Source organism: Danio aesculapii, chromosome 6 (genome assembly GCF_903798145.1).
Source record: "Danio aesculapii chromosome 6, fDanAes4.1, whole genome shotgun sequence".
Classification (NCBI taxonomy): domain Eukaryota; kingdom Metazoa; phylum Chordata; class Actinopteri; order Cypriniformes; family Danionidae; genus Danio; species Danio aesculapii.
The window spans coordinates 59216770-59239597 of record NC_079440.1 but is presented as its reverse complement, the minus strand read 5'-3'; the positions used below and the strand labels follow the sequence as shown (position 1 = coordinate 59239597).

The window sequence follows — 22828 nt, the reverse complement described above, 5'->3', positions numbered from 1 at the left end:
TCTAGTCAAATATTATTTACTGTCATCATGGCAAAGAGAAAATAAATCAGTTATTAGAAATGAGTTATTAAAACTATTATGTTTATGATTGTGATCTCTCTATTAAACAGAAATAGGGGAAAACAGGGGGTCTAATAAGAGGGCTGATAAATCGGACTTCAGCTATATGAACATATATAATTGTAAAGCATCCTATGGAATGTATTATACTTATTAATGCTGACTGTATATTGATCTCCTCTGTAGACAACACGGCGGGCATCAGGACACAGCGCTCCGGCTTTAACCGTCAGGAGCAGAACGTGTACCTGCTGCCCATACTGGTGGTGGACAGCGGCCCGCCGGCCCTCAGCAGCACCGGGACCCTAACCATACATGTGTGCGGCTGCGACAGTGACGGCGCCATCCAGTCCTGCAACGCCACGGCCTACGTCATGTCTGCGGCTCTGAGTCCTGGAGCACTCATCGCCCTGCTCGTCTGCATACTCATACTCATAGGTAAAACTGATGCTCACTCATGTACAGTGCTCAGCATATTTGAGTTCACCCCTCACAGATCTATATTTTAAATTCATATTTTTAAGCCATACAATATTATATTCGTGCATATATATTAGATTAGTCAGTACTGAAGCCAAATCTGGAGCTTATCTAACAAAAATAAGTTGCGATGACGCTCCAAAAACTAGTACACCCAAATTTATCCCTGCTGAAAAATCCAGCTTAAACCAGCCTAGGCTGGTTGGCTGGTTTTAGCTGGTCAACCAGGCTGGTTTTAGAGGGGTTTTGGCCACTTCCAGGCTGGTTTCCAGCCATTTCCAGCCTGGTCTTAGTTGGTCAGGCTGGGAGACGACCAGCTAAAACCAGCTTGACCAGCCTAGTCAGGCTGGGAGCCCAGCCTAAACCAGCTATGTCCAGCTTAAACCAGGCTGGTCAAGCTGGTTTTAGCTGGATTTAGCTGGTCATTTTCCAGCCTGACCAGCTAAGACCAGGCTGGAAATGGCTGGAAACCAGCCTGGAAGTGGCCAAAACCCCTCTAAAACCAGGCTGGTCAACCAGCTAAAACCAGCCAACCAGCCTAGGCTGGTTTAAGCTGGATTTTACAGCAGGGATATGTTATAGAAAAATATTAAATACAAATTTAAGAGGCAAAATAAAATGTTTTAATTGAGTTGAAATTTTGTAGGTTGTAATTTATTTTTGCAATATTTAGCTTGAATTTAATTGTATTAACTTTCAATTTCTAAATATGTTTGGTGACTAAAATATTATTTTAATAAATATCTCTGTTTAATAAATCGGTTTTGTTTAAATGCACCAAAATATATTGCCTTTATTCACTGAGAAATGGAGGAAAATACTCATTTTCAAAATGGGCTGTACTCAATTATGCTGAGCACTGTGTACCTCGTTGAGGTGAAAAGTTATCTGGTGAGTTGATGGAGCATGAGGGTGAATTTAGCATTGAAGATTGGAGGCAGGATTGAACTAACTACGGCTCATAACCATGGTATGAAATAGCACTTCAGATATGCTGAAAGTCTTAATCGTCATCAAAACAAATGGAATTAAGACATGTGGAGTATTCCTATTCCAGTCGCATTATTGATGAGCATTACAGAACCATCGTGTAGCACTTTTAGTCTGCATACTCATACTCATGGGTAAAACTGATGCTCACTCATATCTTAAACAAACATATTATTTATGTTGAGTCTTTGTGAGAGTCTGATCAATGCATCCTGATACACATTGTGAAAATGTGCTGGGTTCCACAAGCAAACAGTAAAAAAATGGTCAGAACTTGTGAATTTCACGAATAATAACAGATCTGAAAGCTGTAGTATTTAATTTATATGTAATAACTTATTTTACTCATTACTTATTTATATTAAGTAATATTTTCTTGTAAAATAAATTCTAATAATTTTTATTGTTTATTTTTCATTCATTCATTCATTCGTTCTTTGTCGAGATTAGTAGTTATTAAAATATAAAAAATAGTTAAAATAAAAACTAAGAAAGGGTGAAGCGGTGGCACAGTAGGTAGTGCTGTCACCTCACAGCAAGAAGGTCGCTGGTTCGAGCCTCAGCTGGGTCGGTTGGCGTTTCTGTGTGGAGTTTGCATGTTCTCCCCGTGTTCGCGTGGGTTTCCTCCGGGTGCTCCGGTTTCCCCCACAGTCCAAAGACGTGGTGTATGTGAATTGGGTAGGCTAAATTGTCCGTAGTGTATGAGTATGAGTGAGTGTGTATGGATGTTTCCCAGGGATGGGTTGTGGCTGGAAGAGCATCCGCTGCATAAAACATATGCTGGATAAGTTGGCGGTTCATTCCGCTGTGGCGACCCCAAATTAATAAAGGGACTAAGCCGAAAAAAAAATGAATGAATTAATGAAAAACTAAAAATATAGAAAAAAACATTGATTGATTGATTCATTCATTCATAAAAAATTGTTTTACTTTTTTTTAAATGCATTAAAAATTAATAAAACACTTTTTTTCTCCACTGGCAGATTTTATTTCTTGTTTAACTATAAAGTGTGGATAAAGTTGTTCTTTCATTTATGTGCTTGTTCATATGGTGGATGAAACATTATTATTTTAAAATTAGTTTTTATTAAAGTATAAAAATACATTAAAAAAATTTATAAATATATATTTATATTTATTTATATTTATTTATGTTTAATTATATATATATATGTATATATGAAAACCATTATTTATTCATTCATTCATTTAAAAACATTGTTTTACATTATATATAGCAACATCAACAAAAAAATATATAAAATTATAAGACTAATAAAAGTCACATTTTTCTCATCCCACCTCATTGGTTGGTTGGCTGGTTGGGTGGTTTGGTGGATTAATTAACACACCTGATCAAACTTATTGTGTCCTTCAGGCTTGTTAGAAACCTACAGCTGAGTGTGTTGAAGCATGGTAGGAACTAAACTGTGCAGAGCTGCGGCTCTCCAGGAACTGGATTTGACACCTGTGATTTAGATTGTTTTTGGTAAAGCCTGGTTTATACTTCTGCTTTGAATGATCAGTGTGACCCACGACGCCTACCTTGTCGTGCATTTATACTTCTGCATGCTGTTTGTGTTGCTCTGCAATAACACTTCTGAAACTCTAGCTGGCTGTGGGTTTTTATGTTGCTCTGAGTCGAGTTTCTTTGCAGGTGTTTTGTTTTTTCCGAACGCTACCTTAATGTACAAGTAGCTCAAACACGCTCATTTAGAGGTGAGAGTCGGCGGACGTGCAGTGTTGGGTTGTGGTTGGAAGGGCATCCGCTGCGTAAAGCATATGCTGGATAAGTTGACGGTTCATTCCACCGTGGCGACCACTGATAAATAAAGGGATTAAGCTGAGGGAAAATAAATGAATGAATGTTCTTTATCGGGAGTGCTCTCATTTGATATCAAGATAAAGATTTGTGTACTGATATATTTATGCAAATTTAATATCACGTGTCAAATGCGACAATTAAAAGAAAAATAATATCAATATCAGCTCATATTTCAGCATTGTTTAAAGCATGGAGTTTGTTGAACGTAAACACTGCATTCGTTACATGTAGTTTCATCACATCCGCAGTTGAAGAGCGAGCAAACGCAACAACTTTTGTCTTTTTCCTTTGCGTGTGCGATGAAAGGCTCTGACTGACAGGGTCTCAATCACACTGTTTGCATGTAATACTGAGCTGCGCTTACAGTTTGAGCCGCTGTGACACATCTGACTGCACGATTTGACAACATCACATCATTTGACTGTCAGAACATTGCAGAGGTCATGGCTTTCAATCCTGGGGAACGAAGCAGCTGATGACATTTGTATGTTCAGTTCACTGCTCGCTTGGGTCAAAATCCTCTGTCCTGTGAAGAAATGCAAACAGAAATCAAAACAAACTTTTGGATCCCGATATTGAAGCCTTTGTTTATGCTTAAGGATATTTTATGGTCTGTTTCATTTCATTCATTCATTCATTCGTTCGTTCGTTTGTTCGTTCGATCGTTCATTCGTTTGTTCGTTCGTTCGTTCGTTCGTTCGTTCGTTCGTTCGTTCGTTCGTTCGTTCGTTCGTTCGTTCGTTCGTTCGTTCGTTCGTTCGTTCATTCATTCATTTCTTCAATCATTTATTTATTTATATGTCTGTTTGTTTGTTTGTTTGTTTTTTGTTTGTTTATTTATTGATTCATTCATGTATTTTTATTCAATCATTTATTATTTATTTATTGATTTATTTGTTTGTTTATTTATTCATGTATGTATTTATTTATTCATTTAGATCTTTGTTCGTTTAATTATTTACTCCTTTATTAGTTTGTTTTTTATATGTTTATTTATTTATGTACTTGTTTGTTAATTTATTTATTCATTAATTTCTTTGTTGTTGTTTTTTTATGTATTTGTTCATTTCATTCGTTCGTTCGTTCGTTCGTTTATGTATTTGCTTGTTTGTTTGTTTGTTTGCTTTTATTTATTCATGTATTTTTTCATTCAATCATGTATTATTTATTAATTAATTTATTTGTTTGTTTATTCATTCATTTATTCATTCTTTCATGTATTTATTTATTCATTTATTTCTTCGTTCGTTTATTTTTTTTACTCATTTACTAGTTTGTTTTTATTTGTTTATTTATTTATTTATTTATTCACTTGTTCGTTCATTTATTTACTCATTTATTTCTTTGTTTGTTTGTTTATTTATTATTTTTTTATCTATGTATTGGTTAATTGCATTTATTCGTTCATTCGTTTGTTCGTTCGTTTGTCCGTCCATCTGTCCGTCCGTCCATTCGTTTGTTCATTTATTTATTTATTTATTTTTATATACATAAATACAATCATGCATACATAAATACATACATACATACATACATACATACATACATACATACATACATACATACATACATACATACATACATACAATAAACAGCAAAAAATGACAAGTTCCCAACAAGGAAAGCCACCAACAATTAAGAATGTGTGATCATATGGTGTCATATTATTTCCTTGCATGTTGTCATGCAAGAAAAATCATAATGGAAGTCAATGGGGCAAAAAAAGCCACAAACATAATGAAAGGGTAGTAAATTTGCCCAGAGTGTATTTAAAAAAAAATTCTAAGCTTTTCCCCAAAATATGTGTCAAAATAAGATTTGTCACTAAAAATCATTCCATTTGCTGAAACACAGAGAAAGCTGTGGTCAAAGTAAGCTTCAAAATCAGCCCAGAGTGGATGAAAACATCCCCAACAGCACACAAGGGTTAAACTGCTAATCATAATATTTCAGACCACTGGCTAAATTAGTGTTGGCGGTTTCATGGCTAAATGTGAAATGTGATCTTCAATGATCTTCCACCAGTAAGAGCAGGGTGTGAATGTTTCATTAGCAGAGTAATAGCACAGTTTTACTTAAAATATTGCAATGCATAAAACAACAGCTGCACAACTCACTGCAGAATTAAATGTGCACCTCAACTCTCAATTCTTCACCAAAACTGTTGGTCAGGAGCTCCACCGGATCAGTATACATGGCCAGGCTGCTATAGCCAAACCTTTGGTTACTCATGCCAATGCCAAACATCAGTTTTAATGTTGCCAGCAGTGAAAACACTGGTCTGTGGACAATGTGAAATATGTATTGTTCTCTGATGAGTCCACTGTCTTTCCTACATCTGGGAGAGTTACGATGTGGAAAACCCCCAAAAAAGCGTACCACCCAGACTGTTGCATACCCAGAGTAGATCATGGGGGTTGATCACTGATGGTTTGGGCTGCAATATCATGGATTTCCCTAGACCTAATACTCTCTGGAGGACGATGTGCACCCTAAAGTTCAAACTGAAGGCAGTGCCGTGTTTCAGGATGATAATGCATCAGTACACATGGCAAGACTGGTCACAGAGTGGCTTGTTGAACATGAAAGTGAAGTTGAACATCTCCTATGGCCTGCACAGTCACCAGAACTAAACATTATTGAGCACTTTGGGGTGTTTTAGAGAAGCGAGTCAGGAAAAGTTTTCCTCCACCAGCATCACGTATATTCTGCAGGAAAAAAAAAATCTTTGGCCACTGTGCAGGACTTGTATCTGCCACAAAAGGAGGCCATGAACTAATGAAGTATTGTGGTCTGTTACGACTTTATAGTTTTGCTCTAGGGTTTAAAAGGTAACATTTAAAGGTGGTTAAAATGTGTGGTGAGTTGGTGGCAAAATTTCAACAACAACAACCAAAATACTGCCAAAAATAAGTGAATTCATTTACAATAGTGAAAAAGTCAAACAGAAAAGAAAAAAAGTATTATTTACAACATTACACAAAAGAGAATAAATCAACGTATATTATGGTTGGGGAAATGAGAATTAAGTGGCGCCAAATAAATGAAAGCAAAATAACAAAACACCCAAATCTAGCTAATATTACACTCTAAACTATCTAATAGAAAATAAACAAACTCAACATCTTCAGCGTTTTCACGCTATAACTAAACCTACTCTACTAACCAAAAATACGGAGAAAACTTACAGCGGGTGGCGCTCACTTCTAAACTAGTGTGTTTAGACAGTGGAGTTATCTACTGTACGTGATGTAAGATGTATGTCAAGTGACATCTTTACTCCTCGGATCCCAGAGGAAGGCTGACGCCAGAGATCAGAGGATTTCCACAAGCACACATACAAGACGGTAACAGAGTCACTGATTCGATCCAAAACCAACGACGAGATGATCCCAAGGTTTTTTATATCCTGGACCTGGCCGAATCCTGAGCAGCTACTGTGATGGTCATGGAGGAGTGGAGAACATGAGACTGATTCCTGTGACGCTCCAGAGACAGACGAGTCTTCGCTGAGGCCAGCTTCCAGCCTCCGCCACTGAGACTGCAGCTCTGCACAAGACGTTTGGCCAGCGGAGAAATTAAAATGGTCGTGGCCAACTGAGCCTGGTTTCTCTCAAGGTTTTTTTTCTTCACTTCCGCCTTTAGTGAAGTTTTTTCCCTCTCCGCTGTCGCCACTAGCTTGCATGGTTCGGGATCTGTAGAGGTGCGCATCGTTGGATTTGCTCTTCAGTATTTGGACTCTCAGTAGTGATAATTAAACCACACTGAACTGAGCTCAACTGAACTGAACTTAAACACTACAAACTGAACTACACTGTTCCTATTTACTGTGACCTTTTATGTGAAGCTGCTTTGACACAATCTACATTGTATAAGCGCTATACAAATAAAGGTGAATTGAATTGAATTGAATAACAGCTATGAACACAACAAGACCAAAATCAAAACTCTAAATTAACATCAATATCACATCACATAATAAGCCAAAGCACACACAAAAGCAAGCAAACACAAGGCAAGCAAGACAGAGCAAAAGCAGAACGAGTTTCCCCGCTCGCGTCCCTTTAAACTGTGAGCTGCTATCCTGATTGGTAGCTATGTTGATGACGTCACAGGGTGAAATAGAGATTGACATCTTCACGGACGAATGGGAAACTGGAATGGGCGTACCTGAGAATTAACAGAGAGAGAGGGAGGGAGCGAGCGAGCGAGAAAGAGAGAGAGAGAGAGAGCGCACACACACACACAAGCAAAACATACAGGCATATACATATGACTGTAACATGGTCTAAAACCATGCATTTCAGTTTTATTGTTCAAACTCTGTATATATGATCATAAAATCATATTTCCTGACTGCATAGCATTCCATTAAAAGCTTGTTGACATTTGTTCATGCGTTTATTATTTATGATTCGCCATGCATGGTGGTAAATATCTCAGAAGATTCCTCCTGCATTCATAACCTGTGGAACATAGAATGTGTACATATGTGGGTCAACAATGTGAATGAATGTAAAGGTCTTTCGTCGGTGTCGTCTCACCTTTAGCAAAGCACAGTTCAGCAGGTCACTGATGGATCTTGAAGATGCAGGAATGTTCACTTGAGAATCCTTCATGGAGAGATTAATAAAAGCTTTTATCAGTCGCGTGCCTGAAGATCTGCAGCGTATAGAGCTCACATTTACCTCCATCTACTCTACTAGTATCAAGATTGTCAGTATTGAAGCGATAGTTCTGACATTATCTAACAAATTCATTTCAAACCTGTTTCTATTTTCTGTTGAACACAAAAGAGGTTATTTTGAAGAATGTTGGAAACCTGTATCAAGTGACTATAGTACTTGTTTGTTTTTGTATTTTTTTACTATGGATGTCAATGACCAGATTTATAATTTATTACTTTATGCCATTCTTTATATTCATTAATAATATTTAAGATGTTGGTTATTAATTAATTAATTAATTTATTTATTTATTTATTTATTTATTTATTTATTTATTTATTTATTTATTTATTTATTTATTTATTTTATTACCAGTAGCCATTGACTTCCATAGCATTGTCATTGTCATTGGCCACAAGTTTATACTTTATTACTATTTTTTTATATCAATAGATTATATTTGAAAATATGTGTCTATCCAATACTCTTTCTAAATATTTTATTTTAATTTATTTTATTTTTTAAATTTATTTTAATTTATTTTATAAGTCGCCATTGACTTCGGTAGCATTTGTAATTTCAGTAGCTTTAAGTAGTCAATAGCTACAAGTTTATACTTTAATACTTTTTCCAATATATTAATGAGTATTATTTTAGTTTGTATTATATCTTTTATTATTTATTTATTTTAAAATCAATATACATTTTAATAAATTTTATTCTTTCTTATTTTATTAGTAGCTATTGACATTCATAGCATTATTAATGGTAGTCAGTGGCTGCAGGTTTGTACCTTATTATCCTTTTATTTGTATTAGTTCATAATATTTTTAAATATTTGTCTATGCAATACTTTTAAATGAAATAGTATTTTTTGCAGATTTTTGTTTTAATTTAATTTTTAATTTTTTCAATTATTTGATTTGATGTCGATAGCTACCAGTTTTCATCATTAAAAAAAATATAAATATAATCTTAATTTACAGTCAACAGAAGAAAGAAATTCATAAAATTTACAACCACAGTAAAATACAATTAAATATATTAATTTGTAGTCAACGAAAAAAAAATCCATAAACTTCTACAAACAGTTTGAGCGTGATTAAATAATGAGTAAATGTTCATTTTTAGCTGTTCATTTTACGCTTCAAACCCACGTTCATGAATTCAAATGCAGTGGACGTTAAAAAAGACAAAATTCAAATGGTATAAAAGCTGATCAATTTTTCATTTATCCTGCAGTCGCTCGGAGTACAGCAGCTTTTGTTCACGCAGAATGAACATACACACACACACACACACACACACACGCAGACACTCACACACACACACACACACACGCACACACACACACACACACACACACACACACACACACACACACACACACACACACACAATGTAGGTCTGTATGAATGACATGCTGGCTCTCTAGCGCAGGACGGGTGAGTAAAGCGATGTTCGGGATGCTGCCGAAAAGAGCAGCATCAGCAGGAGCGTCCCTGTGGAGACACCGGCGCTTTAAATAGAGCAGCTTTTCCAGACGTCCATGTAGAAGAGCCTGTGCTGGACCGCGCTTCTGTTGTCATCTCTGAAAGTTTTATGACTTTCTTCTGGCCTCGGTATATCTGTCTTCATTTCTCTCTTCTCCACTTAGCTCTCTTTTTCCTTCATCCCCCCCTCCCTCTCTCTCTCTCTCTCTCTCTTTCTCTTTCTCTCTCTCTCTCTTTGTATGGTTCACACCCTCAAAAGTGATGTTTGCTGTTTGTTCAAAGTAATTTAAAAGGAGCTGAAACAACACAATTGTTGAGTTTTTGGGGGACAGCTTAATTGTTTTATGTTTAATCCACTTAAATTTGTAAAAACTAATTAAAGTTAAATTAATTCCTTCATGTTGTCCCAACTCAAATCGATTAAGTGGAACCCAGCATTGCTTATGGCTCATTTCCACTAACTTCGGGTCGGTATGGGTCACCTTTATCAGGCTTGCGTTTCCACTACCAAGGGTACCCTTTTGGTGTGCGTGGTTTATGACAGAAAGTTTCAATCGACATCATTCTCGCTCAAATAAATGTCCACAGTAAAGCTGTATGGGTCAATCAGATATCATATGAGAAGCACTTCTCATAAAACAGATGCTTTACACACATAAACACTTGTGTAGAAATGTTTATTACTAACTTTTTCAATGAACATGAGTTGATTATAACTGCAGATCAGTGCAAAGCAGCCTACTGTAACATCTGTAAGTATATTAAACAAATAAATAAATGAAAATATATGAACACATACAGCACCTTACAGTCTCTGATATGTTACCAACTACAGAAGACCTACATATAGCAGACATTTAGTGCTTATATAGGTTCAAAAACAACAGGAAATATAGCCTACAGTCAGAGCAAACCTCTTATCTGTGTCTGTAATCTTCAGCAGCACATGTAGCCTCTGTTAGAGAGTAATTCCGTCATTCTGAGTTCATATTTAGTCCAAAAGGTGAAGATAATAAGTTAGTTATACATGGCATTTTATTCATGTTTGCTGAAGAAATAATGTGCTCCTTTTTTCCGGCTTCTCCTTTGTTTCTTCGCGCTTCACTCTCGCGTTTGTCAGTGTCTGACAGGATCGGGTTTCAAAAGCACATCAATAATCAACCGCAGGTTATTATCATCAGCTCAAGAAGTTTGTTATTTCAGATATAGACGCGTGGCGAGTGCTAGCAAGAAAGCGAAACTGCTCGCGCCTCAGACTGCCTCATAAAAAACTATGAGGTACGGGGTAGATTCTGCTCTACTCCATGGCCTTGTTGCTGTTCATCAAGTTCACTAGGTTTGTTTGAGCCCGGATCGACGATGGCACGTTATGGCGGGTTTTTTGTTTTCATTCTGGCTTGTTGCATAAGCGAATGACGTATCTCAGTAAACCAATAGCGGTTAGGTGTGCGTTCAGGTGCTCCGCCTTTTGGTACCCTTTCTCGTGTTTGGTACCCTTTCGAAAGGGTGCCATAAAAGTGGTACGGTACGATTCGGTTCGCCTTTTGACAGTGGAAACAGCCATAAAAGCGTACCAAACCGAACCATACTGTACCGTACCGTACCACTCAGTGGAAACGGGCCATAAGCTTTTTGTATGATTTAAAGTGGACATTGGAACGTTCAAAATTTATAGGGCATAGGGGGGATAACTGGGAATAGAACACAGCCAGGAATTGTGCATTTAACTACAGCACTGGAGGTGTAGATAAAACCACACAAGTTTGCGAATGTTCAATATATTGATAGATTCAGGAAACACCAACCGTTGTTGGCGAATGATGGTTTTCAGAAATGCACACCAGGCCAGCACCTGTCTAATCACCAACAAAACTTTATTTATAAATTGATATGGTTTAAATATCTTCCTTACAGTAACATTTGTTCAAAAGTTCTCCCTGTCATCATAACTATGGTATCCGGTGACCTAGACAGACTGTTGTGCATACATTTGGTTTATACTAGTTTTTAAAACTTGTCATTTACTAACACATAATCAAAGTTATTTGTTAGTAAAAAGGGTTGTGTACAACAAGAGATTGCTTGTTTTTACATTTCATTTAAAATATGTGGCTAAAAAATAAATCAAATTGAATTTCTGTTGATGGGGCAAGTACAAATTATTTCTGAACTTTGCATTATGCCTTGCTTAAGTCTGAGATTTCATTCATGATGGTCTTAAAGAGGTCTTTAAAAGTCTTACATTTGACTTGCTGAAATCTGCAGAAACCCTACGTTTAGCTGGGCTGTTTTTTCCTCTCTCTGTTGCTTGTCTTTCCTGCGGTAAATCATTTATAGGTCATGTGCGGGTCATCAGACGCACCTCCTTCATGTTTAATTAGCCGTGTTTGCCAAGTCGAGCATCACCATCACTGGTGTGCTCATGCTTCTGTTGCGGGTTTTCAAAACCATTCATTCAAAAGTAGTAGAGCAGCTGGTAAAATAATAATGTAGAAATTAAAATGGTCAACGCCACTGGCATATACTGGTTAAGTATACTGATATATAGCACCAACACAGGTAGCAAAGAATTCTGACCCAGATTTGGCATTAAGCTTGCACTGGCATGCAGCATGTGGGCCAGACATGGCCCAGATTTGACAGAGGTGGCCCCGTCTTTAAGGCAGCACACAAGACATGGATCAGATGTTAAAAATTGGTATGTGGGCCACAAAAGTTTGGCCTGTCTCGACCCACATTTATTATACATTTCAAGAGTTCACACTTAGCTATTGCTTGATATAATTAGCATATTTGGCATGCTGTCCCAGGAGAGAACCCTGAGCTCAGAAATACTTGAGCCCAGGGCTCCCGCCTGGTCGTGTAGCATGACAGTGGGTCCGAGATCAGGTAGGTCTTAAGAGCTCCACCTGGTAAAGGAGGAAAGGGGGAGATGGGGTGGATGGGGGGGGGGGTCTTCAAAACAAAGATAAGGAAAATAGGATAAATGAGTTTATTTATTGGAGGCTAGAGTTTATCTTATTGGTCTAGCAATGATTATTGATACGAGACCAGCCGCGATCAATCATATCATGTGCTCCTCCCAAAATTAGTTTAGAAAACTTCATTAAAAATAGTTTTCGGAGTAAAGAAATATTTTAATACACAGTCATTTCCATCTTCCTGTTTACATCTCTTGTTAATCTATTGCATCTATCTATTATTAATCTATTGTTTTCTGTGTGTTGCAAAATAACCTAAAATATTACCTACATTACATACACAGTTGAAGTCAGAATTATTAGCCACCCTTTGATTTTTTTTTTCTTTTTTAAATATTTCCCAAATAATGTCCATCTGAGCAAGGAAATTTTCACATTATGTCTGATAATATTGTTTTCTTCTGGAGAAAGTCTTATTTGTTTTATTTCAGCTAGAATAAAAGCAGTTTTTAATTTTTTTAAATCCATTTTAGGGTCAATATTATTAGCCCGTTTAAGCTATATTTTTTTCCGATAGTCTACAGAACAAACCATCGTTATACAATAACTTGCCTAATTACCCTAATCTGCCTAGTTACCCTAATTAACCTAGTTAAGCCTTTAAATGTCACTTTAAGCTGTATTGAAGTGTCTTGAAAAATATCTAGTCAAATATTATTTACTGTCATCATGGCAAAGATAAAATAAATGTTAATAGAAATGAGTTATTAAAACTATTATGTTTAGAAATGTGTTGAAGAAATCTTCTCTCTGTTAAACAGAAATTGGGGAAAAAATAAACAGAGGGCTAATAATTCTGACTTCAATTGTATTTTGTTACCAATTTATTATTTTGCTAATTAAATTATTATCAACCAAATGTCAAAGTCAGTTTTTTTAATAAGATAGAATGTTTTAATTCTCATAGTCTCATTTCATAAAAAAGCACACATTGAATTGTTCTGCTTAAAAATATATACCATTTATCAATTGATCAATTTAATTGCATTTATGATGCACCAAATCTGGCTTCCAAGCAATGGCCAAACATGGGTTGTATCTGGCCTAGTTCTGGGCCAGTTATGGGTCATTAACTTGGCTGGGATTGGCCCAGATATGGTTCATGTTTGGCCCCTGTCTGGAAAACAGACTTGATCCAGTCATGTTTTATTATTATTCACTGTGGAATGTGAGCCAAGCAAAAGCTGATTGTGTTGGCCAGAGCTGGGCCTGAGATATTTTGCTATGTGGGAAGGTGCTTACAGTGACCCAAGTTCAATTCCCGGCTTAAGCTCCTTTGCCGATCCTTCCCCTCTCCCTCTGCTCCCCATTCATTCCTGTCTCCCTCTCCACTGTCCTATCAAATAAAGGTGAAAAGCCCCTAAACATTGTAATTATAAAACAAATTATAAATATTATTAAGTTAAGCTGTGGCCACACTAGAGCAGTGTTTCCCAACCCTGTTCCTGAAGGCACACCAACAGTACACATTTTCAACCTCTCCCTAATTAAACACACCTGAATCAGCTCATCAGAACATCAAGAGACTCCAAAACCTCAAATGAATGGGACAGATGAGGGAGACCTCCAAAATATTTACTGTTGGTGTGGAACAGGATTGGGAAACACTGGACTAGAGTTTGAGCATGCGAAATGCTGTCGTATATGGCACTCGAAAAGGAGCAGGATAAAACAAGATGATTGGACATGAATAAAGAGCAGCGGTTTGCTACATATTTTAAACTTCTATACAGAGAGGTCACGTTTTGAAATGTAACAACTTGCGAAACTTGTCACAAGAGCTTGCGTTTTGGGTTTGCTGCATTTGCATACGTATGATTGGAAGTCGTTGGGGTGAAAAGTGCATTGTAACCAGGGCTTTACAGCTTTAGCTTACAGGTGATGCAAATAAAATTCAGTAAAATGTCCCCAAAGTTTTGACATGCTAGCAGATTTCCAATCCATTATGATTATTATTATTATTATTATTATTATTACAAATGTTTTCAGACTCAGACTCAACTTTATTATCCCATTTAGGGAAACTAAAATTGCAGCAAGGTGCCGTAACACAGGCGAAGTTCCATGTACATATTAATAAAATATTACCCCACAACATTCAGTACATCACATTGAAGGTGCATCTCCCTCCCACCTGGACTCATTTAATGACCTGATGGCTACCATTATAAAAGAATTTCTGACTCCATTTGTCCTGCAAATAGAAACTCTAAAACAACGTCCTGATGGCAACAGCTGAAACACAGAGTACAACGGGTGATCCGGGATGCATAGGATACCCTGAGCTCTCTTTAAAACACTAGTGTGGTAAATTACTGTTGGACCAGTTTGGTTAAAACCAATGATCTTGCCTGCCACCTTCACCAGACTACTCAACCTGTTCTTGTTTGACACACTCAGATTACCGTACCAAGCTACAATGCAAAAAGATTAAACAGATTCAATAAATTGTTTGTAAAACAATGTCATCATAGAGGTACAAACCTGAAACCATCTCAGTTTCCTCAGAAAAAACAATCTTTGTTGGACTTTTTTATAGACAGCCTGAGTGTTAGGTTGAAATGTAAACATATTGTCAATAACAACCCCTAAATATTATTTGGTATTTTATTTGGTATTTTAATTGTATTTATTATTATAATTAAATTAAATTTAATTTAATCATAGTAATGTTGCATTTTAAGTGTTTCTATTTGATCTAGTTTAGTCTTTTCCAGTAGGTCTTCTTGTTTTCTCACAAACACTGAGTTCATAGATCGGCTAGATCTCATAACGTTGAAAGAAAGAGAGTCTCCCTCCTGATTGAAGCTTTCCTTGAACGCCGCACCATTCCTATTAGATCAATTTGCGGCATGATAAGGAGCGAATGAAAACAAATTTCTGCCTAATTAGCTTCAAACAAACAACCCCTCCATCAGTTCATTCTGAGGGTGACGTGATAAATCCATTTGGGCGCAGCAAGGCATCTGCACACATCCGTCCCAATTACGGCCCATCTGCCATGATGGGAGTCCTGGCCACCCGCCGCCCAAGGGGAAATTAGCCGTCTTGTCAGGTCCGCTTAACCGAACATCTGCACGGCAAGGAGTCGCAACATGTTTCACAAGGGCAGGTACATAATGCGCTTTTTCACCCGTAAGCTTTAGTACGAGCCGAGAGCGAAGGCTGCGGCAGGGGTCTGGACTCAGCGCTTAATGGAGAAATGATGGTTTTAAAGTATCACATTTAAAGTGCCCCTGTTATGCTTTTTTTGAGGGTTACTAATTTTTAGTTAATCTCCCACTCTTTACTTGAAACACAAAAATAATAGCATTCATTTTTTCATAATATTCATCGCAGCTCTAACAATGCTTCAAATGCTGGGCTCAAAGATCTGGTCTCTTTAAACCATGCCTTTTTGGAAGCCTACTCTGCATTGATTGGTCAGATAACCCAGGTTGTTATAATTAGATTAAAGGACTCTGATCTGATTGGTCAGATGACTCTTCTTTGCCCTCATTGGTCAAATGACCATACTCTGTTCTATTCGGCCAGATGGTTCAGTCTTTTATGATTGGTCAGATTAGATGACTCTGCTCTGCTCTGATTGGTCAGATGACCCAGGCTGTTGTAATTAGATTAAATAACTGATCTGATTAGTTCGTTGACTGTACTTTGCTCTTATTGGCCAGAATGTCCAGTCTGTTTTGATTGGTCAAATGACTCTTTTCTGTTCTGATTTACCAGATGCTTCAGTTTGTTGTGAATGGTCAGATTAGATGACCCTACTCTACTCTGATTGGTCAGTTGGCCCTACTATGTTCTCATTGGCCCCATGTTTTAATGCCCCATGTTTTGAATAATCAGATTGAACCTACTCTGCTCTGATTAGGTCAGATAACCCAGGTTGTTATAATTAGATTAAAGGACTCTGATCTGATTGGTCAGCTGACTCTTCTTTGCTCTCATTGGTCAAATGACCATACTCTGTTCTATTTGGCCAGATGGTTCAGTCTGTTATGATTGGTCAGATTAGATGACTGTGCTCTGCTCTGATTGGTCAGATGGCCCAGGCTGTTGTAATTAGATTAAATAACTCTGATCTGATTAGTTAGTTACTCTGTTCTCCGTGGCCCCATGTTTTAATGCCCCATGTTTTGAATAATCAGATTGAACCTACTCTGTTCTGATTGGCCAGATGGCCCAGTCTGTTTTGATTGGTCAGATGTCCCTACTCTGTTCTGATTGGCCAGATGACCCTACTCTGTTTTGATTGATCGGATGGCACTACTCTGTTCTGATTGGCCAGATGACACTAATCTGTTTTGATTGACTAGATGGCTCAGTCTGTTTTGACTGATCAGATTACCCTACTCTTTTCTGACTGGCCACATGGCCCAGCAAGTTCTGATTGGCCAGATGTTCCAGAATGTTATGATTGGTCAGATGATCCTACTCTGCTCTTTTTGGCTAGATGGCTCTGTAAGTTTTGATTGGTCAGTAAACCCTACTTTGCTCTCATTGGTCAAAAGGCATAGTGTGCTGTGTTTTGGTTAGATGACCCTACTTTGTTTTGATTGGCCAGATGCCCCAGTCTGTTTTGATTGGCCAGATGTGTCTACTCTGTTTTGATTGATCAGATTACCCTACTCTTTTCTGACTGGCCAGATGGCCCAGCAAGTTCTGATTGGCCAGATGTTCCAGAATGTTATGATTGGTCAGATGATCCTACTCTGCTCTTTTTGGCTAGATGGCTCTGTAAATTTTGATTGGTCAGTAAACCCTACTTTGCTCTCATTGGTCAAAAGGCATAGTGTGCTGTGTTTTGGTTAGATGACCCTACTTTGTTTTGATTGGCCAGATATCTCTACTCTGTTTTGATTGATCAGTTTATCTGAATTTGTTCTGATTGGCCAGATGACACTATTGTATTTTGATTGATCAGATGATCATACTCTGTTCTGTTTGGCCATATGGCCCAACTTGCTTTTATTGGTCAGATTACCCTACTCCGTTCTGATTTGCCAGATGGTTCAGTCTGTTGTGATTGGTCAGATGATCCTACTCACCTGACCAATCATCAGTCAAAATGTATAGTGTTTTTGTTAGATGACCATGCTCTGTTTTGATTGGCTAGATGGCTTGGCCTGTAGTAATTTGTCCACTGCTTAAAAGTGCATTAATCAATATTTGAAAAAGCAAACTGTGAATCCTAACACACACCTGCAGCCCAGCCAATCAGCAGTAAGCAGTGTGTTTACATTTGATAGAGGAGAAATCAAAAAAGGAAACAAGGTCTTGTTGGATTATGGGGTGTTTGATTTAGTGTCTCAAATATCAACATAATTTGGCAGGATCCACTTAGTTCAGCTTTAAAGTGCATGTCAGAAGCTATCCTCATTATCATATCTGAATTTAAGCTCTTCCTCCTCCATACTTGTAAACACAGTGATGTGAACAGTAATAATGTTGGCTTTCGCTCTACCAATCTGAGCTTAAGTTCTCATTCTTTGGCAGTTCGTGCAAAGTAGATTTGCTTTCTCAGCACACAGTGTCTTCTTGACATTTTACTCTGTTTTAGTCTACATGAAAACAGAATTTATAAGTGACTGTGGACCACAAAACTTAAGTTAAGTTGTGCGTGAATAGTTTTGGCAGTAGTGAACAATACATAGTCTGGGTGAAAAATAAATACAGTTGAAGTCAGAATTATTTGCCCTCTTGTATATTTTTTCCGCCAATTTCTGTTTAACGGGGTTAAGATACTCTTCAGTACATTTCTAAACATAATAGTTTTAATAACTCATTTCTAATAACTGATTTATTTTATCTTTGCCATGACAACAGCACATAATATTTGACTAGATAGTGTTCAAGATACTAGTATGCAGCTTAAAGTGGCATTTAAAGGCTTAACTAGGTTAAAATTAGGTTAATTAGGCAAGTCATATAGCGCCGGATTGTTCTGTACTCTGTAATTACTGTAAGCAGTACAGTAACTAATTACTAGGTTCCTTACAGCATTAGTTAAAGGGCCCCTATTATGGGTTTTTGAAAATGATCTTCCATGTAGTGTGTAACACAGCTCTAAGTGAATGAAAACATCCAGCTGAGATTTAAATCTGAAAGTGCACCGTGTTTAAAACTATTGATTCTTTAGCGAAGTAGTTGACTCAGAGTCAAATAAATGAATCGTGTTGAGTTCGGATCTTTCGCTTGAACGCGTCAACTTACGATTTGGTACATCTCCAAATATGTAGTGTCGGTTCCGGTAAAACATAAACGTGCCTTTCCCTTCAGACATTAGTGGAGCGCGATGTAGAGATCTGCGCGGGACTGAATTTTTAATCCTGCTCCCGCCAGGTTTTATTCCGCACCCAACCGCTCCCGAGGTATATTCAGTCTTTGTTCACCCAACTGTTCCCGCTAAATTTTGATCTGGTTTCACAAAATCTCACTTTAAAATTGGGCACTTCCAAAAGAGAGAGATAACCGATAAAACTGTAGGTTGTGCAAGGATTGTAGGCTAAATGTCAGTTTTGTTTGCCCCTTTGTCATGAGACATGAGCCCCACGTGACGTGTGGTGAGGTTTGTGTCTGGTGAGGTACTGACTCTTTCAGTCAGATTTACCAGCATATCCACTCAGTAGATTTGTCAACTACCGATTGTGTTTCATATATAATATCAGAATTGTTTCTAAACACGTAGCAGGTGCATATTGGGCCAAGGAAGAATATAAAATGTATTGCGATTAAATAGGCCTCGCAAAAAACACCCAGCTGGATGCTACAGAGTCCAGACAGCTTATGACAAGCGACACACAGCACCACGGCGGATGCGCACACTCTCTCTCATTCTCACACACATACACATATATATCTCGGGAGCGCTGTATTATTATACTGCCTGCTCCCATTCAAATTACACCAGAGTTACTGACCGCAACCATGTTTTATTTAGAAATTTATTACCGGGCTGCAAGAAATCTGGTCAGGTCCTGCAGTACTGCCACGGAAATGCAGACCTGTAGTGAGCATGGAGGATGACTGGACTGATCATGACATGAAGATGACAATCCCTGATAGATGGAGAATAGAGGGTTAATGTTAATTTTCGTAACAATACCACAGTATAGCCAACATAGTGCTGTGTTTGCTCCTGTCATTTTTCTGATTTTTAATACAATAACCTACGCTGCAATTTGGGATTCGTCTGCTGTTTGCTATTAAAGAAAGGAGCAGTAGAGACTATTAATGTATGGGACTTTGTCATACCTGTCAACATTGGGAGGTGAAAATAAGGGATATGCCCACCATAATAAGGAATATAATAAGGTCCCCCCCCCTCCCCGAAAAGATTGCAAAATTAGTAAATATGTTCATTTGGAGCTGTTTCATTTTAATTAAACAGTTAAATTGTCAGTAATATGTTTTATTATTATTTACAAAAAGAAAAATAAATATACATATTAGCAAACAGTTCAGCTAGTTAAAATTAATAGCTATTATAATGAAATAGAATCAAGCTATCAAATCTCATTAGCCGTTTCTTCACTGTATAACTTAAACATTGTGGTTAAAGAGCAACGAATGAATCTCTTATTTATTTAGATTTTTTTCATTTGATTACATTTAATAACAGCTGTTACTTTAATATGCACACATCTAACGTTATAATGAAAGAATTCGACTGCTTTCCTAAATTTTTATGCTCATTTAGGACGAAATTAGTTGTGTTTGAAAAAAACCTCACCAAGATCGACATATTTAGATATAATTATTATTACTATTATTATTATTATTAATTATGTGTATATGTCTGTTCAAACACACACCCAAAACTCATACTTTCGCACCGTTTCAAATTGCGTGTACAAAATTCGTTTGGAAAACAGCGTCTATTTATCACTATGGAGTGCGTCAGCTGACAGTCACGCACCGCTATGTGACTGTTTTGAGGATTGCATATAAAGGGGAGACGGCACCTGTAATGGAAAGGGAATCGTGCCGTTTTTTATATTTATTTCAAAGTGTTTTCATGCCTAAACAAAGTGAAAGCAAAGAACAGACTCACATTTACGAGCAAGAGCGGCCCCTGGTGGTTCGGCGGTATGGGTTGCGTAAAGCGAGAGTCGGCTCTTTAATGTTTATTGCCACCCTTCAGAGTAAGAATGAAAATACAGGCAAAATACGGGAAAATACCTTTATGGGATGATAGCTACGGGCGAATCCTGGGAAAAACGAGAGGGTTGACAGCTATGGAGTTTGTCAGTAACTGGTACAGTTCATATGAGCCAGTTTCTTCTTCCTCCAGATCATAACATGTAAGTATAATTAAAATTGTTGCCTCGTTTTGTGTAGTTTGCAAAATATGTATTTAATTATTATAACTTGTAATCGCCACTCGTCAATCGCCAATCTATTATAGATCAGTGCCTGTAATGTATCACTCAGGGTAAATCTGTATGGGGTTATTCACATATTGTGTCCAAAACCACGTTGAAAATGCGACCCGTGCTTCTTCCTTTAGCAATTTAAATGCATTTGGCCACCATCAGCAAAATAGTTGAACTTTTAGTTGAACGTGTGCAATAATACTGAATGTGTGTCACTGTTATTACTTGGGGTTAGGTTTAAGAGTAGAGGATTATGCTGGTGTTTAACTGCATTGATTTACTGCACTCCTGCATTGGGCTCTCATATACTCTGTGCTACTTCATAGCCATGTTGGGTGTTTCTTTTTGTTTCGCAGCGAAGCCAATCGACCAATCACAACAGACCAATCAGTGCAGATTAGCTTCATGCTAATGAGGGGTTTGGGAACAAATGAATTGCTAAACACATCATATGGGAGTCGTTAGGATAATTAGGTAAAAATAAGTGCATATCTTAAGACAATGAAAGTGTATTTTGGACTTGCATGCATATAAGCCTGCTGTTGGAGACCCCCAAATCCAAAATCTGACCTTTTATAATACTTTTATATAATTTCTTGGACCTGAGAAAAATGTACATGTACCTCATCCAATCCAATCTTAAAATCTGTACCATAAAAAGTGTTGTGACCATTCAAGCAATTTAAATCTCGCTCAGTCTAAGCCAGTCCATGTAATCGATGCATGTAATCCCCTAATGTGTCTAAAGGCTCGTCCTCATGCATGCATCTCATGTCCTCTTTACGGGAATTACCACCTCAATGCAGAGCGTGGTTCAGCATGCATCATGCTCTCCAAATCTAACTCAATTCACTTCGCCTGGCTCGCGGCCATTCAGAGTCCTTGATCATGCCAGAATCGAAGAATAACATGAAGGGAGAGCGCGGTCAAAGACTTATCTCCTCGAGGCGTATGGAAAAATACTGAATCAAAGTGAGTCGCTGTGTGTCTCGCCATTTGTTGAAGAGTAAACAATTTGCAAACCAGCCTATCGTGAGTCTGTTATGCAGATTAATACACCTGACGTCTATTCTGCTCTGAACATGGTCATAATAGATAAACTCTGACACAAAGAGCCGAGCAGAAATAAGCAGTGGTAAGTAGTAATAATAGTAATACTTCCTACCGGTTTATCTTTGCGAAATGGGAAGTTATGAAACTCCAGGTGTGGCTCACGAATTGGAAATTGCCGTATCAGATTTATTTGTCATTTCCGGGAAGAGTGTGTTTTTCATTTTCGGCCTTATTTGTCGGTTTTCATATGGTTGGAGCCGCTCGTAAAGCTCGGTGTTAGACGGATGGTCCACGACCAGCGAAATTAGCTTCAGCTTCACAGCGAGAGGCTTCATAATGCGCTCTCCTGCTTTAATACACTGCTATGTGTTCCCTTCCACTGGAAAAGCCATCCATAACACAAGCTTCCTAGTGCGCAGTGTGCACTTTATATATATATTTCTGTGCTTGAATGCCCTTTTTTTGCTTATTCTTCATAAGACTGTGTACTGATTTCACATTTAAGGTCTGTTTGGACACAAAGAATCATTATTTACTAGTCTTGCAGTTTTTTTTACAGACGCTAGGACACATTTCTCAATACTTAAGTCACTTTCGCAAAACTCTTGACACAGTGAGCACAATAGAAGTCTATGTGGGCTAAACTGAGGATCGATTCTCATTGTTTTTGGTACAAAATGCATTCAGTGACTACATCTCTCAAATTTCAGCTATTCTTTTCTCACTCAGACACAACAACTGCAAAAAATCTTTGTACATACAGGACATTTTACATGTGCTTACATGCTGTTTTCAAAACTGTTAAACTTCTGTTTAAAACAATAACATCATGCAAAACTGAATAAGACAGCAAAATTCAACAGCAATATTGAATATTTGATTGGCCGCATACGAATGTGGGCCA

The 22828-nt window shown here is 37.6% G+C and overlaps 1 protein-coding gene across 1 annotated transcript in view; it reads left to right on the top strand.

Moving 5' to 3' along the window:
• The window catches only part of LOC130231271 (cadherin-22), a 44368-nt gene that overhangs the window by 1826 nt on the left and 19714 nt on the right, over positions 1-22828 (top strand). The window contains exon 2 of the mRNA XM_056460759.1: positions 247-498. Coding sequence (XP_056316734.1) covers positions 247-498 — 252 coding nt within the window. The remainder of the gene's footprint in view (positions 1-246; positions 499-22828) is intronic.